Genomic DNA, 12,985 nt, shown 5'->3' with positions numbered 1-12,985 from the left:
CGGTGATAACCTAATCTTTTATAGTAAGTAATGCAGTGCAGTACTAAACCAGTAGGATTAGTTTTATCAGTAAAATAACATTCATGACACCTACTTCAGGAATGCTACCAAAGTCCAAGAAATCGGTTAAATCGTTACCTTTGAGACAGTGATGTTGTTTTAGTCCTTGCAAGTATAATGAATGTTGTTTATCCTAGGAATAAACTACAGTTACTTGAAGTGAATGAATGAGATTTCTTTTGCGGTACAATGAGCCTTCTTTTTAACTTCCACTTGCTTCTTCAACTATATATTGATGGGACTGACTTAGATATAAGCAGTCTGAAATAAAGTGCAAACAGTTGTTTTTGACTAAATTGAAGTCAGCTTTCACTGGCTAGATTTCGTATAACTGCTGCTAATTTTTGCCCCCCCCCCCCCCCCGATACGTGTAAAGAGTTCCCATTTCCTCCTGCAGAAGCTGCATGAGTGTAACTGTGGGCAGAATTTGATCTCCTGCTATGTATTCATTTATTGTTTTCCAGTAAATCTAAATTTTCTGAACTTCTACCTGAATAAGGCAAAAATGCATAGAAGAAGAAATTTTTTCAAAGTCAACGTATAGCTGAATCTCAGTTTAGAATAATCTACCACTAATGTGATGTTAAGTGCCTGCATGAATTAGCTCTGTAAAGAGGTCGATTTATCAAAATAACCCTTACATGCAGTTGCTTGTGTTTAAACTGCTGTGTTCAATTGCCAGTCCTGCTCTTTCTCCTGTAGTCTGGTTTACTGGCAGTGTTGTCCTCCGGCGGGTAAAATGTGCCTATTGCCTAAGTGTTTCACACCATAAATCAGCATTCTGTGACATACTCTTTTGCATGTTTTTCTTCTTGGTGCTGCTTCAGAAACAGCGAACCCACACCCTGCTTGTGGGCTTGTCTCCTCATATCACCCTAATGATATTAAAATTGGCTTTATGGGAGTAACTCTTAAAATTCGTATCATGCTTTTGAGGCAAGCTGCACTTCTGAGCTGTACTTCTGCTGTTTTGTTTATGGAAATCGTAGCTGTGGTTCTGACCGGATTGAATGGCCGGCCGGACACACGCGCTCGCTCAGGTAGGCAGCGGAAGGGCAGGGGGCCTCTGCGAGGCTGCGTACCTGTGGGGCACGCGCACGGTCACAGCTTACCTGCAGGAATTATCAACCCTTGTTGGGCCTTGTTCATCAAGAGCAATCCTGTTCAGCAACAGAAGCAGCAGGGTGTACAAAAGATTTCATCAGAGGAACTGGGGAAAAAAAAAAAAAAAAAAAACCCTGAAAAACAGAGCTTGTTTGTGAGAGGTACTGAACTGTCCGCTCTTAGCAGTTACGGGAAAAACACAAGTCTGTGGCTAGTCTTGCATTGTGCTACCTTATCTCTGCTCTTATGTGACTGTCTCCAAACTCAGCCATGAAGAAAAGCTGTGGGCATGGACAGCTTCACCTGATGGCTTCAGGGCTGCAGCTGTTTGGGCAGCTGATCCTTCTACACTTTTTTTCAAGTTTGAGAAGATCTTTAAAAAATGTTTTGTTGTCTGTTTGAGTAAAATTTGAAGAATATATTTTGAAAGAAGCAGTTGGAGTTGGACACTTACCTGACCTATGTGCCCTTGAAGGTCTGTGAGCGTACCCATGCCAGTTTGCAATCTTGAATTTATTCCCTTAGATCCAGTCCTTCTTTTTTTTTTTCTTTCAGATGGTAGGAGAATATAGAACCTCCTTAGTAAGATTATTTGTAGGATGCTTGGTTTAGCTGTGCTTGCTGGGGCCTGAGTTTGGTATACTAAAATCCAGATGTGCCTATTATGCCTTAGACATTCAAAGCTGTAGTTCTGGGTATCCTTCAGTTTTGTTTCCAGTATCCTGTGCATGAATACTCAGGATAATACATTAGTTAAATAAAAAATGTTTTCTAATAGAAAAATGTAATAGGAAAAAAAAAAGAATTTAATGATTATTTCTTGCTGTGTGTGAGAAACACTGAGCTCTTCTGAGCTCAGGAGATGTGCTGCCTCCCTTTGTACAGTAGTGCACATATTTCTGATGTTACTCTTGAAAAATAAGTGGCAAGCACTTATTAAATGTCTAGTATTTGTTTCCTTAAAGTGCTACAAGCATCCCTTAGGGCGCTCTTCCTAACATGTTAGCTCGAAATGTAATTCTTACAGAAAATCTGAATGTCACCTTGAGCTGATGTTTCATTAAAAAAAATAAGCAGGCTTTTCTAGCAATAAGATCAATTATCAAAAAATGATTAACATTTCTGCCTATGGCTGTTGGGGGGTAGGGAATCCAGTGGTGTAGCCCCTCCATCCTTGGGGAGTGAGACTGGACCTGCCTCCTGCCGCCCTCAGGGAGGGCTGCCCAGCCGTGCAGGAGACGCCCACCAGCCTGGCCCGAGGCCGCAGCGGGCGCCTCCGTCGGCCTCCCCGCAGGGCTGGGCTTTGCTGCCCTTTCTGCAAAGAGCAGTGCAGCTCACCAAATGCCGGTTAACTTCCCTAAGCAGGAGGTCTCCCTCAGTTTCTGAAACCCATGGCTCTGTTTTGGCAGACTTCCTAATTTCTCCCAAAAATGAGCCGGGGTCTAAAAAGCGGCAGCTTTATTTGGTCCTGAATTTTGACTAGTCTGTGGAATGTTTCATGCCTGGAACAGGGCTCGAAATCTTGCAGAGTGAAAAAAATTGTGAGATTGATTTTATCATAATGTACAAGAGGTACAAATTAGAGTTGCATAGGAAAATTATGCAGGTGAGAAAATATTCTGACTCTTAAATTAGTTCAGATAAATACGTGCACACTAGCTTTGCTTTTCTTGGAGTTTTATAGAGCTTTAAAAAAATGCTAGTCCTCATGGAACAATTTGCAATATTTTTTATTAAAAAGGTACACTCAGACTAAGAGTATATAAAAAGGGAATAGAATTAAATTAAAATTAGCATCCTGTACAGCATCACTGGTATAAAACTGCCTTATAAACTGCTGTATACTGGTTTACTTTGAAGTGAGGATACCTTTAAAAAGATAGACCTGAAATTGATAGCCCTTTTTTCTGCAGTTTCCAGCTCTGGCTCTCATCCTTAATAAGATCTTTCAGTCATTTCCCTTTAACATTCAATGCAATCAAGACAGAACAGAACATTAACTTTTCCTTTTGTATCAGCATGGGTATTATAATATATTTGTTCCTCAAATCCCTTAGTGATAATTGTCCATGTTAAAGAGGAAGAGCATATTTTTCATTCAGTGATTTGCTGTTCTGTTACTGCAGAAGCTGAATGTCTGTTTAGCGAGGAGAGGGATTATGTGACTTAAACAAGATGGCTAAATTCTATTCGACAGGATCAGAGGGGGTGGCGAATGTTTGACATTTGCTGAGAGAAACTGTCTTAAGCCTGCAGGGTTGTGGGTGTTTTTTTTTTTTTTGCGCTGTCAGTTGGCGTAGCGAGGGGGACTCCTGGTTCCTCCGAGGTGTAAAGCCTGCGTGTGTGAGGGAGGCAAAAGCCTTTTTAGAGGATGAGGAATGAATTACTCGATGTGCGGAAAGGAAGGCTGCGTCCGCTTCACAAAATCAGCGCAGCGTGCGTTGCTGTTAACCTGCAAAAGGCAGCTGACAGCTCTCGGTGACAGCTCTCGGGGGAAGGACCCAAACTTGCGGTGCTCCCCCGCCCCCAGGAGATCGATCGTCCCTTCCTGTGTAGTGGCTCCTTTGGCTCGCTGTCACCACCAGGATGCTGCCACGGAGTGTGTGCCATGGTGACAACGGGGTGTGCTAGCACACAACAGCCATGAAAGCCCAGCGGGAAAGGCTCCAAATTCCAGGGCTGACCTTGGAGTAAGTATTGTCTGTCTTTAATATTTTAATGGTTTCTGCATGATGCTAGCTGTCGCGCAAACGGGAGCTGTTTAACATATGTTTGTGCTGACAGTCTCGGAGCGCTGCAGCTTTAGGTTGAAGGAACACGTTTTAAATCCATTGCAGTTGGTTTCAGCAAATGTGCGAGCCTGGAGCCGGGATATTGCAGTACGTTTGGAAAGAAGGCATTTCTGCATATTTAAAGTTACTGAATGTCAGTGCGTGAGGCATCCTATCAGCTCCTAGTGAAAGAATCTGTCAGTAGGCCATGGTGTCTGTCTTCCTCCTCACTCTCTGTTGCTGTTTGTTTATCCCACTGCTGCCTTTTAGAAAGGCCTCTCTGCTGAATAGTAGAGAGCACTGCAAGAGATTAAAGCATTATAGAAATGCTATTTGCAAAAATCCATCAGGAATGAGCCATATTTTACATCTATAACTACATTAATGAACTGTATTTACATTCTGGAGGATTCCTGATGGTCTCTGCAGTAACTATGTTTACCTAGTTTAGCAGATATTTACTTGCTGTTTTCTTAAAGCTGATTAACTCATTTGCGTGCTTTCAGCAATTTAGAGAGTAACTACATGAAAACATGTAATTTTAACGTATAGTGATAATAAGTACAGTCTTTTATTAATATATGCCAGCATATATTTACCCTAGATTTGTTAGTCAAAGCCAAATATTTCTGTACATGCATACCTACATTTTACATTGACATGTACGTATGCATGTAGCAGAGACCCTGAGAACTCACTAATTTTATCTAGGCAAATAGATATGGTTACGTCAGATCCTTTAGTATTCCCAGGGACTTCCCCATTCTTGCTGTAGAAAAAACTCGAATGCTGCAAAAGCCTGCGGTAAAGTTATTTAGCTATGGAAGGTATTATCTCTGACATCTGCCATGTTTTAAAGAGGAGGCTATAGGTAAGTGTGCAGTGTAGCAAATAATTTATTCTAACAATCACATGAAGGTGACAGAGCACTTTATTCCAGGGAACAAGTGTAGATGTTATATTGGGTTCCCCACAACTGTGCTTGTCATAGAAATTCTGCATTTCAGTCTGGCTTCTTTTACTTAGAGCAGCGTATCTTAGGTGTGAGCACATTAAGCTGTAGATATTATTCTGAAAAAATAGCATTGCTGATTTCTCATGAGTTTTGGAGGAGGGTCTTATCAGGGAGCTCATTAAAATGGTTTCCATGAATAATTGATAATTGTACTTCTTTTAAGAAGTGGAAATTTAAATATTTTTAAATCAGTCTTTGTAGAATTATGCAATCATCACATCAGAATAATATCAGTAACGGCAAAGGATGGGAAATGATTTGAGTTACTGTTTTTTTCAACATATATGTGTGTTTGTAATATGAGGCAATCATTTTTTTTTCATGGTTACCTTTTTTCCTGGTAACCTGACATAATTACACTTGCATTGCCATATTTCTATGATATTTAATTTCAGTATTGCTAATTGTTTTTGCTAAAACATTGTCCAGATACAGATCATTCATATATTTTCATTTTTACATATTTTTATTAGACATTTTTGGCCATCACTTTTTACTTTTTAAACTCCTATTTATATGCAAAGAAAGGAAAACAGCCTGTTTCAATTGCTGCCCCTTAATGGTTCTCATAAAATTCTTCCTTCCTGATGTGTCAAAGTTGAATCAATGCAGAAGTCATCTCAAATTCCTACTTTATCTATAAAACTTTCAGTTACCTATAAAAGCAAATCTATCTATCTATGTAAAAAGCTTATTCCTTGAGACATTGTTCAAACATGGTTTCTCATCAATTTTCTTTCAATAGAATTTAAATGTTGAGACTAGAATTCCATTGTATCTCTGAGAAATTATTCCAGTCTGTCTACTTGATATTCATTACTTGCAGAAAGCTCTTTCAAAGACTATTAAGAGTCTAAAATGAAGCATTCCAAATTTAGTAAATGTAAGAGTTAAGACCGCCTGTCAGCCTTGTGCATATGCACTGTGATAATTTGTTTTAACAGGTTTTTGCATGTAATTTTTAGGTCTTAAAAAGCAAAGCTGAAAAGCAATCTCTAAGAGCTGGATTGACACTCCTGTGTCATCAGTTGGTGCGAATTTATAGATGCGTAGCACAAGCACATCTGATGTTGAATGCCCTGAGAGTCTGCTCCACAACTGAGACTCTTATGTGTTACAGTAATGAAAATGAGAGATACTAGTTGAGTAGCTACTACTAGCCGGTGTAAGATTTTCACCTGCTCTGTATATGCCAGCCAATAGACAGAGGGAGATTTGCTTTGCCACTTCATGTCACTGGGATTTGCTCACAGCAACGGGAAGGTAGTGACTTAATCTCATTTCTGATTAGGGTCTGAAGGGAGTATAGTCGTCTCCTTCAGTGCCAGCCCATTTTCTTCCTCTTCCTTTCGATGCTCTGGTTCCTTGCCCCTAGTCTTTACTCCACACTGCTCCCCTCACGTTGCCGAGCCCTGGTGGCCTCTGGCCAGCCGGTGCCAGCCCTCCTTCACTGTCCACCTGCAGTTCTCTTTTGATCGTTCTCTGCTCGCTTTCCTGGTTCTTACCCTTCTGGAGGTTATTCACTATCTGCGTTGCCTGCATCCTTCTCTTCGCTTGCTGCACACCCCCAGGAACAGCCCGGTGAGCTCTGGCAGCGCAGGAGAGGTCACCGGCTCCCAGGCAGAGTGGCAAACAGGACTGCCTGCTCTGCTGCTGCTGGCCTGAAGTGGAGAACAGAGAGTATGGTGTAGATGGAGCCTAAAAAGGCAAAAAAAGCTTTCTCACAAGCCTCTATTGATCATACACAAGCAAAGACCTTTCCAATGCATGTTGCGGCAGATCTGTACAGTGAAACAGAGAGAGGACACCAGTGAACCAGCAGGGATCTCCATCAGTCATTTCCCTTGCTCTGCAGGCCTGCACAGACTGACTGGTATGAGCCTAGATTCAACCTAGCCATTTCAGGAGGGATGTAATGAGCCTTTGGCTCTTAATGGAGTTTACTGGCTCAGAAATATTGTCGTGCTAGCACAGCTTATCTGCAGCTGAAGTCAGACTAGCTCCTCTCCAGCTGCTGTGCCGTGTTCAGTGTGCCCTTCTGTGCCCCAGTGCTGGGCTAGCACAGGCAGAGCCAGCAGCCACACGCACTGGCCCAAGCACGGGAGCCTTGTCAGAAAGTAACAGCCTGTCTTTGATGCAGTGTGGCATCTCCCTGCCAAACTTTGTGTCTTCTCAGGGGCACAAAAATATGAGAACCTCTTAAGAAGGATTAAAAGAACATACAATGTCAAAAATGTGTTTTCATTAATCTGTTTTAGAAGCAGTAATACTATTTATGCTGAAACTTTTATGCAAAAAAGCCTGGATCAGGTGTCCACCTCGAAAGGTTTTGATGGGAGCATTCTAAAGTGTGGCAAAGCTGCATGCAGTTGAAAACAAAGGTTTGGGTTGGAGCTAGTTGTATTCAGGGTATCAGCCATTTGTGGCTCCCCTGGAGACAGGACAGGAACGGGAGCACTGGTGGTGACTGGCTGCGAGGGTCTGCTATGTAGCAGAACAAGTCATTGCGCAGGTGTTAGAAGGTACCCATGAGCTCTGCCTTTGCTCAGCCTGCACTGCAGGCAGAGCTATGTGTAGTTTTGGACCAATGTATTACTCCAGTGAATGGCAACAAGAGGCATGCTATTTTTAAAAAAAACAAAAAAACAAAAAAAACCAAACACCAAAAAACTTGCTTGCAAGCATTATGGGGAGATGTGCATGAGACCGCATGAATGTATTTTGGAAGTGTATCTGTGAAGTCTGTCCGTGGCCTACCATTTTATTGTGAGACCTTTTGAATTGAGCTGCACTTTAAGCAACTTTAAGGAACCTTTGAAGCCAAATGCTCAAGATTTTTTTTCTGTTTGGTTTTGTTTTTGAGATTAGTCACCTATATCTCCATTTGATTATGTAGATAAAGGACTTTGTATTTGTGACTAAGCATTTCATGTTGAATGAGAATTGTTAGTAGCTAGCTGGGTCACTTTTAATTTTTACTAAGTGCCTGAGTCTTAGGTGCTCAAATTAGAATTTTTTTACCAAGAGTTTTCTTATTACTGATGAAATTATTTTTTAGTTTTCCTTTTGTTTTTTAATGGAACTGATTTGCATATCAAATAAGCTTTAAAAATTCCTAAGATTAAGGGAAAAAAAATAAGTGAAACGTCTCTACTGCATATCCTGTTTTACACAGGATGCTTAGAGGTCTGAAGCAAGTTACCAGTTCCTTCTTTGTGGACTTGTATGCAGGTATGCCAGCATCGTTCCTGGAGAGATCAGTAACAGTCAAACGTATACAGCCAGCACCAGATTTCCTTAGGCTATTTTCTAAGGGTGTTTGGTATTTGTTTTTATTTAAATCAATTTCATTTTCAGGCATGTGTTAGAAACTGTGGCTACTGTCAGTCATTTCATTTGGGAGGACAGTATTGTTTTGGCACTAACTGAAACTCTTTTCGTAACTCCTGCACTAAAACATGCAACTCTTACTAAACCTTCTGTTTACTAGAGATGACGTTATTTTAACTTTCAGTCTCACCCCAAGGAGCCTGAGCCCAACCCCAACAAGCCCTTGCAGTCCATGCAGTCCTCTGTTCGCTTTTCATTTTTGGAGGTAAGCGAGTAAACTTCCATTGTTGATATTTTCTTCTTTATCCAAAACCTGACAATCAAAACATATTTCAAGGGGAAAACTGAGGAGAATCAAACATGTCTGTGCAATCAGGAGAATGTTTTACTTGACAAGCTGTTGTTCTGAAGTTAAAGTACTTTAGGGAAAATTACAGTATAATCCATATTTTGAGAGGGATTAAGGAGATTCCAGATATTAATGCATAGTTCATGTGGAGTTGTAGAGAAATCCACTAACTATATTGCATTTTTATGCATTTAATTGTACAACACTTTGTTACTAGGTGTAATAGGCTGAAATACCTTTAAATTGCTTTTGTTTTACTTTCTGTGGAGAGATTGCTTGTGTATGTGCTCACTTTCACCTTCTTGTAGTTAGAGAATTGTCATAGCAGTTGCTCTGGCTTTTTTTGGTCAGGAATGCACGTGCTATTGAAATTTTGTAGTTTGTTTCCTGTGATCATATCTTGAGCTGTGGTCTCTCTTGTCAAAAGTCTAAGGTGAGTTCAGAAGTGAGGGTGATTCACTGAACACATTTTTGTTTTTTGCTTACCTGACAGGCAGTAATATGTTCTGCAAGGGCAGGTACCAGAAGAGTTGAGTATCCGAGAGGTATGTCCATTTAAAAGAACCTAGTCGCTTACAGTAGGTTCGTAGGGCTGTTCCTTCTGCTGGGGTAGGAAAATCTTATTTCTAATACAGTAGCATTTTAGATAAGCCCTAAGCAGACACGTCCAATATCCTTCTCATTCTCTTCTTTCTCCTACCCTGTATTTCATACAAGAGGATCATTTTTTGTTCATGTCAAAAAGATGTGGTTATGAGATCAAAAAATCATTTTTTGACCAAAAAAACCCCACTTGCTATTATGGTAAAATTGTCATAATAGTTGAAGGATGTTTGTCATTTAGAAAAACGCTTTTTGCTTTCTTCAATTTCTTGATTCAGAAAATAAAACTGCCTTTCGTAAGTGTGAATTAGTGAGATTCTGCTCCATGAGGAAAAGTAAGTTTCAGAATGTATTAATAGAGGTATCTGTATCATGGATTTAAAAAAAAAATTAATAATCAAAAGTTTCACTCGATACTGTGAGGATGAAGGCATTTTAGAGCAGTATCAGCTTGCTAAATTACCTAATAAGGTGTATTCATGCCTATTTGATACCAATGTCTTTAATCTAGCATGGCAGTGAAGTTGTTTGGATGTGTTATTCTGCTTCAGCCTACTTTAAGTGTCAGTTTGTTTTTAACTTTAAAGTCTTTCTGGCATGGTTCACATGTCGCTGAAAAATGAAGCAATAATTTTGGCACTTGCTACGTGTTTCTGAAGAAAGATTTTAATGCTTTGTCATATTTACTGTTTTGCTATGGAAGAGATGGGATGAGAATCCCAATTTTGTTCGTTTGCAGTATGGTTGAAATCACTGAATACATTTTGTTCTCAGTGAAAACTTTGGTGTGTGTGTTTGAATTCTCTGCAAAATCAGTGTACTCCATGGAGTTTATTGTGGTGGTAGGGAAAGACTGGTACTTCTAAAAACTAGTATTCTCTAGTACCCTCTTTAATTTATATAGCCAGAACGAATCACTTTTCCTGCGGGAGGAGGAGAAATGCTCTTTTTCAGACTAGCAATTTTATGGAATTAAAAGGCTGTGTGGAAATACCTCGATCTGTGTGAGCTGCTGAACTGTGTCTCTGGCCTTGTGGCTGTCCTGCTGTCCAGACTGTGCTGTGGGCACAGATTTCACGGGTTTTGTCGCCTTTGGAACCAGGCACTAAAACTGGGCCGCCGAGGTGTTGGCCTGCCCCGCGTGGCGGCAGGGGTGCCCAGCAGCGCGGGCCGGAGCTGGAGCCTGCTGCCTGGCGGTGGGCGGCCCTGGGAGCCAGCCGCCCGCGGCACCCGGAAGACATGGGACGGAAGGGAATTTCTTGACGTTCTTTAACGTAACTCCTCCCCAGATTGTCCTGAACAATGTCAGAATTCCTGCTTTTTTTTAAACTTCTGAAATGAGTCTGAAGCTCTGCCAGACTGCATTTTCCCTGGAATGGAAATTTGAAAAGTCGGGTTTAATTCATTCTGAGTCTTTGTTCTGTGTGTTGTGTTGCTGTAGCTGTAGAGAGCTTTTGGTGTTCAGAACAAGACCGACCTAGGTTAATGGGGGAAAATGCGTGTGTTGGTTTTAGGGTATAGAAGTAATTAGCATTTCCTGCTCCGTTAGCTTAGAGTACTCCCATGTGTGGGAGGAAAGGAATTACTTCAATGTGACTGCTTTTGCTCGTATTCAGAAGTGCTAGCAGGATAGGGCATTTACCAGTGTGAACGGATAGGATTTTCCTGTGGTATTTCTCTAACATGCTGTCTCATCTCCCCTGTGTCCTTTGGCTGGCGCAGCTGCTCCTTAGGCGGTTGTTTCCGTTGAAGTTCTGCTTGCAGTAGTTGTCACATACAGTATTAGTCTAAAGGGAACCTTTTGCCAGCTAGATGATAAACATCATTTCAAAACAAACTGTATCATCTTGTGAACAGAAGTGTCTGTGGTAGCAGAGCCTGCCGGTGCAGCATGGTGGTGGCATTATGGTAGAGGTGCTGGCTTTGACAGGACAGCTATCCGTGTTTTACTGGTGCTCCCTGGAGGGACCGAGGGGGAAAGGTTTTTCAAAGTTCAGGCAGCTAGGCGTGTGTTTCCCATCAGCTTCATAGCTGTTGTTTGTGTCTTCTGAAGTTTTCAACTTCCGGGGGAAAAAAATTATGTACTGTTCTAGCACAAATTAATGTAAACAGGAGCAGCAGACTTGTAAGGGAAGAGGGAAGGTGCAAATAACATAAATCACTCAGCATAGCTGCTGAGAGATTTTAGAGGGTACTTATTCTTCTCATATAATAATTTTAGGGTGATTTTGAACTTTGTTTTGGGTGTGTTAGTGTCCTTTGGGATAGTAATGAGGAATGGAGTGGCAGGAGTACTGGAAGACGACTAGGGGAGAAATGCGAAGTGTGAGAAGTTGCAGTAACTTCTAATAAAAAGGCTAAAGGAACTGGCAGTAGTAAAGTAAAAAATGTAGAGCAGTATAAATCTTTGAGCTTGATTAATAGGGAAGGTGGTTGGAAGCAGAACGTTTTTGCTCAATCTTCTGCTTTACTAGAGCCCCTGATAGGACAGGGGAACTGGAGCAAGTCTGTGGAGGGCTCAAGTCCACATAGCAAGGAATAGCAGTTTCTGTTGCTGCCCGCCTGCAGTGGGGCTCCAGGTGGAAAATTTGTGTTTGCCACCTTTGAGTGCTCTAAATCTTTCTCATGACCAATATAAGACACTTGCCGGCTGATGTTTTCACTCTGTGATTGAGTTGTGCCTGGTAAGTTGATGATTTAGTTTGTGATTGTTTTCTGCCTTTGGACATTTACAAACCTTAAAAGGATTCAGTGCTTGTAGGGAGAACTAGAAAAAAGTCTTTACTACAGAGAGATAATTCAAACTCCTTATCATCCTTCTTAGACAGAAGGTTTCAGCTGATACAAAGGCGTATCTTAGTTTATCAAAAAAATGATTGTGGCAATGCTTCCTGAGCGCCCTGGCAGGGAGCCTCCGGCCTGCAGGCGCCTGGCCGGCAGCACCTCGCTGCCCCTCTCGGGAGCGAGCGCGGGAGCAATTAATTCCAAAGCCTCAGCAAAGGAGGAGGCAAACACAAAAAGCCCAAGCTTTTTTGTATTTTTATGATTTTTTTTTAAGACAGTCTTATTTCTTTGGTAAAATCCAGTTCAACATATCTAAAGCTTTGAATTGACAGGAGGGTAAAGGAAGATTATTAACAACACTGTTTGATAATGCAGACTGCTCTCTTAGCCTGCTTCTGAGGGTGCCACTTAAGAGAGCATTTTAGATAGTGATATTATCTGCTGATTTCAGTTACCAATAGCAGTCATTAAAAGTAGAGCTGGTGTGGACTGAATTTGATTTTACGACAGTGAATTGAGAGAAAAAATATGTCAATGTCACAGATAGCTTAGAGCTCTTAGCCAGTTGCTGGTGTTCAGTACTAGATTTTTATATCTGAAAATGTTGACACTTATAATTTTTCATCAAATGTAAGCTGAATATTTAATATGCATGAGTATCCATTACAAGTCTTAGGAAGAGTTAATACCAGATTTTGCAACTTTATAGAAATTGAAAATCAAACATTAATTTTCACTGAAACTGTATTTAAGCTGTTTGGATTTGTATATGCAACTTGAATACAGACATCAATATCTATTTAGTCAGTGTCCTCCTGTTCTTGCACATTCTCTGCCTGGGCTTTTATTTATTTATTTAGGACATTCCTGCATCCCTAAATCAGATCAAGGCAGCAAGCGTAAAATAGCCACTTTTTGGCAACTGTATTGCTCTGTTTGAAAAACCCCTCAATGAAACTGGTGGATCTT

The 12,985-nt window shown here is 40.9% G+C and overlaps 1 protein-coding gene across 3 annotated transcripts in view; it reads left to right on the top strand.

Annotated features, from left to right (window-relative positions):
- The window catches only part of LOC112987026 (microtubule-associated serine/threonine-protein kinase 4), a 290,231-nt gene that overhangs the window by 154,950 nt on the left and 122,296 nt on the right, over positions 1 to 12,985 (top strand). Inside the window, exon 6 of one of the 3 annotated variants that reach the window (XM_064502327.1) lies at positions 8,465 to 8,545. The exons of the other annotated variants lie outside the window; for them this stretch is intronic. Within the exon in view, the coding sequence (XP_064358397.1) occupies positions 8,465 to 8,545 (81 nt within the window). The remainder of the gene's footprint in view (positions 1 to 8,464; positions 8,546 to 12,985) is intronic. 3 annotated transcript variants of the gene reach the window in all.

This window comes from Dromaius novaehollandiae, chromosome Z (assembly GCF_036370855.1).
Source record: "Dromaius novaehollandiae isolate bDroNov1 chromosome Z, bDroNov1.hap1, whole genome shotgun sequence".
NCBI lineage: Eukaryota > Metazoa > Chordata > Aves > Casuariiformes > Dromaiidae > Dromaius > Dromaius novaehollandiae.
Note: the sequence above shows the minus strand (reverse complement) of the source record. Positions and strands in the feature narration are given on the sequence as shown.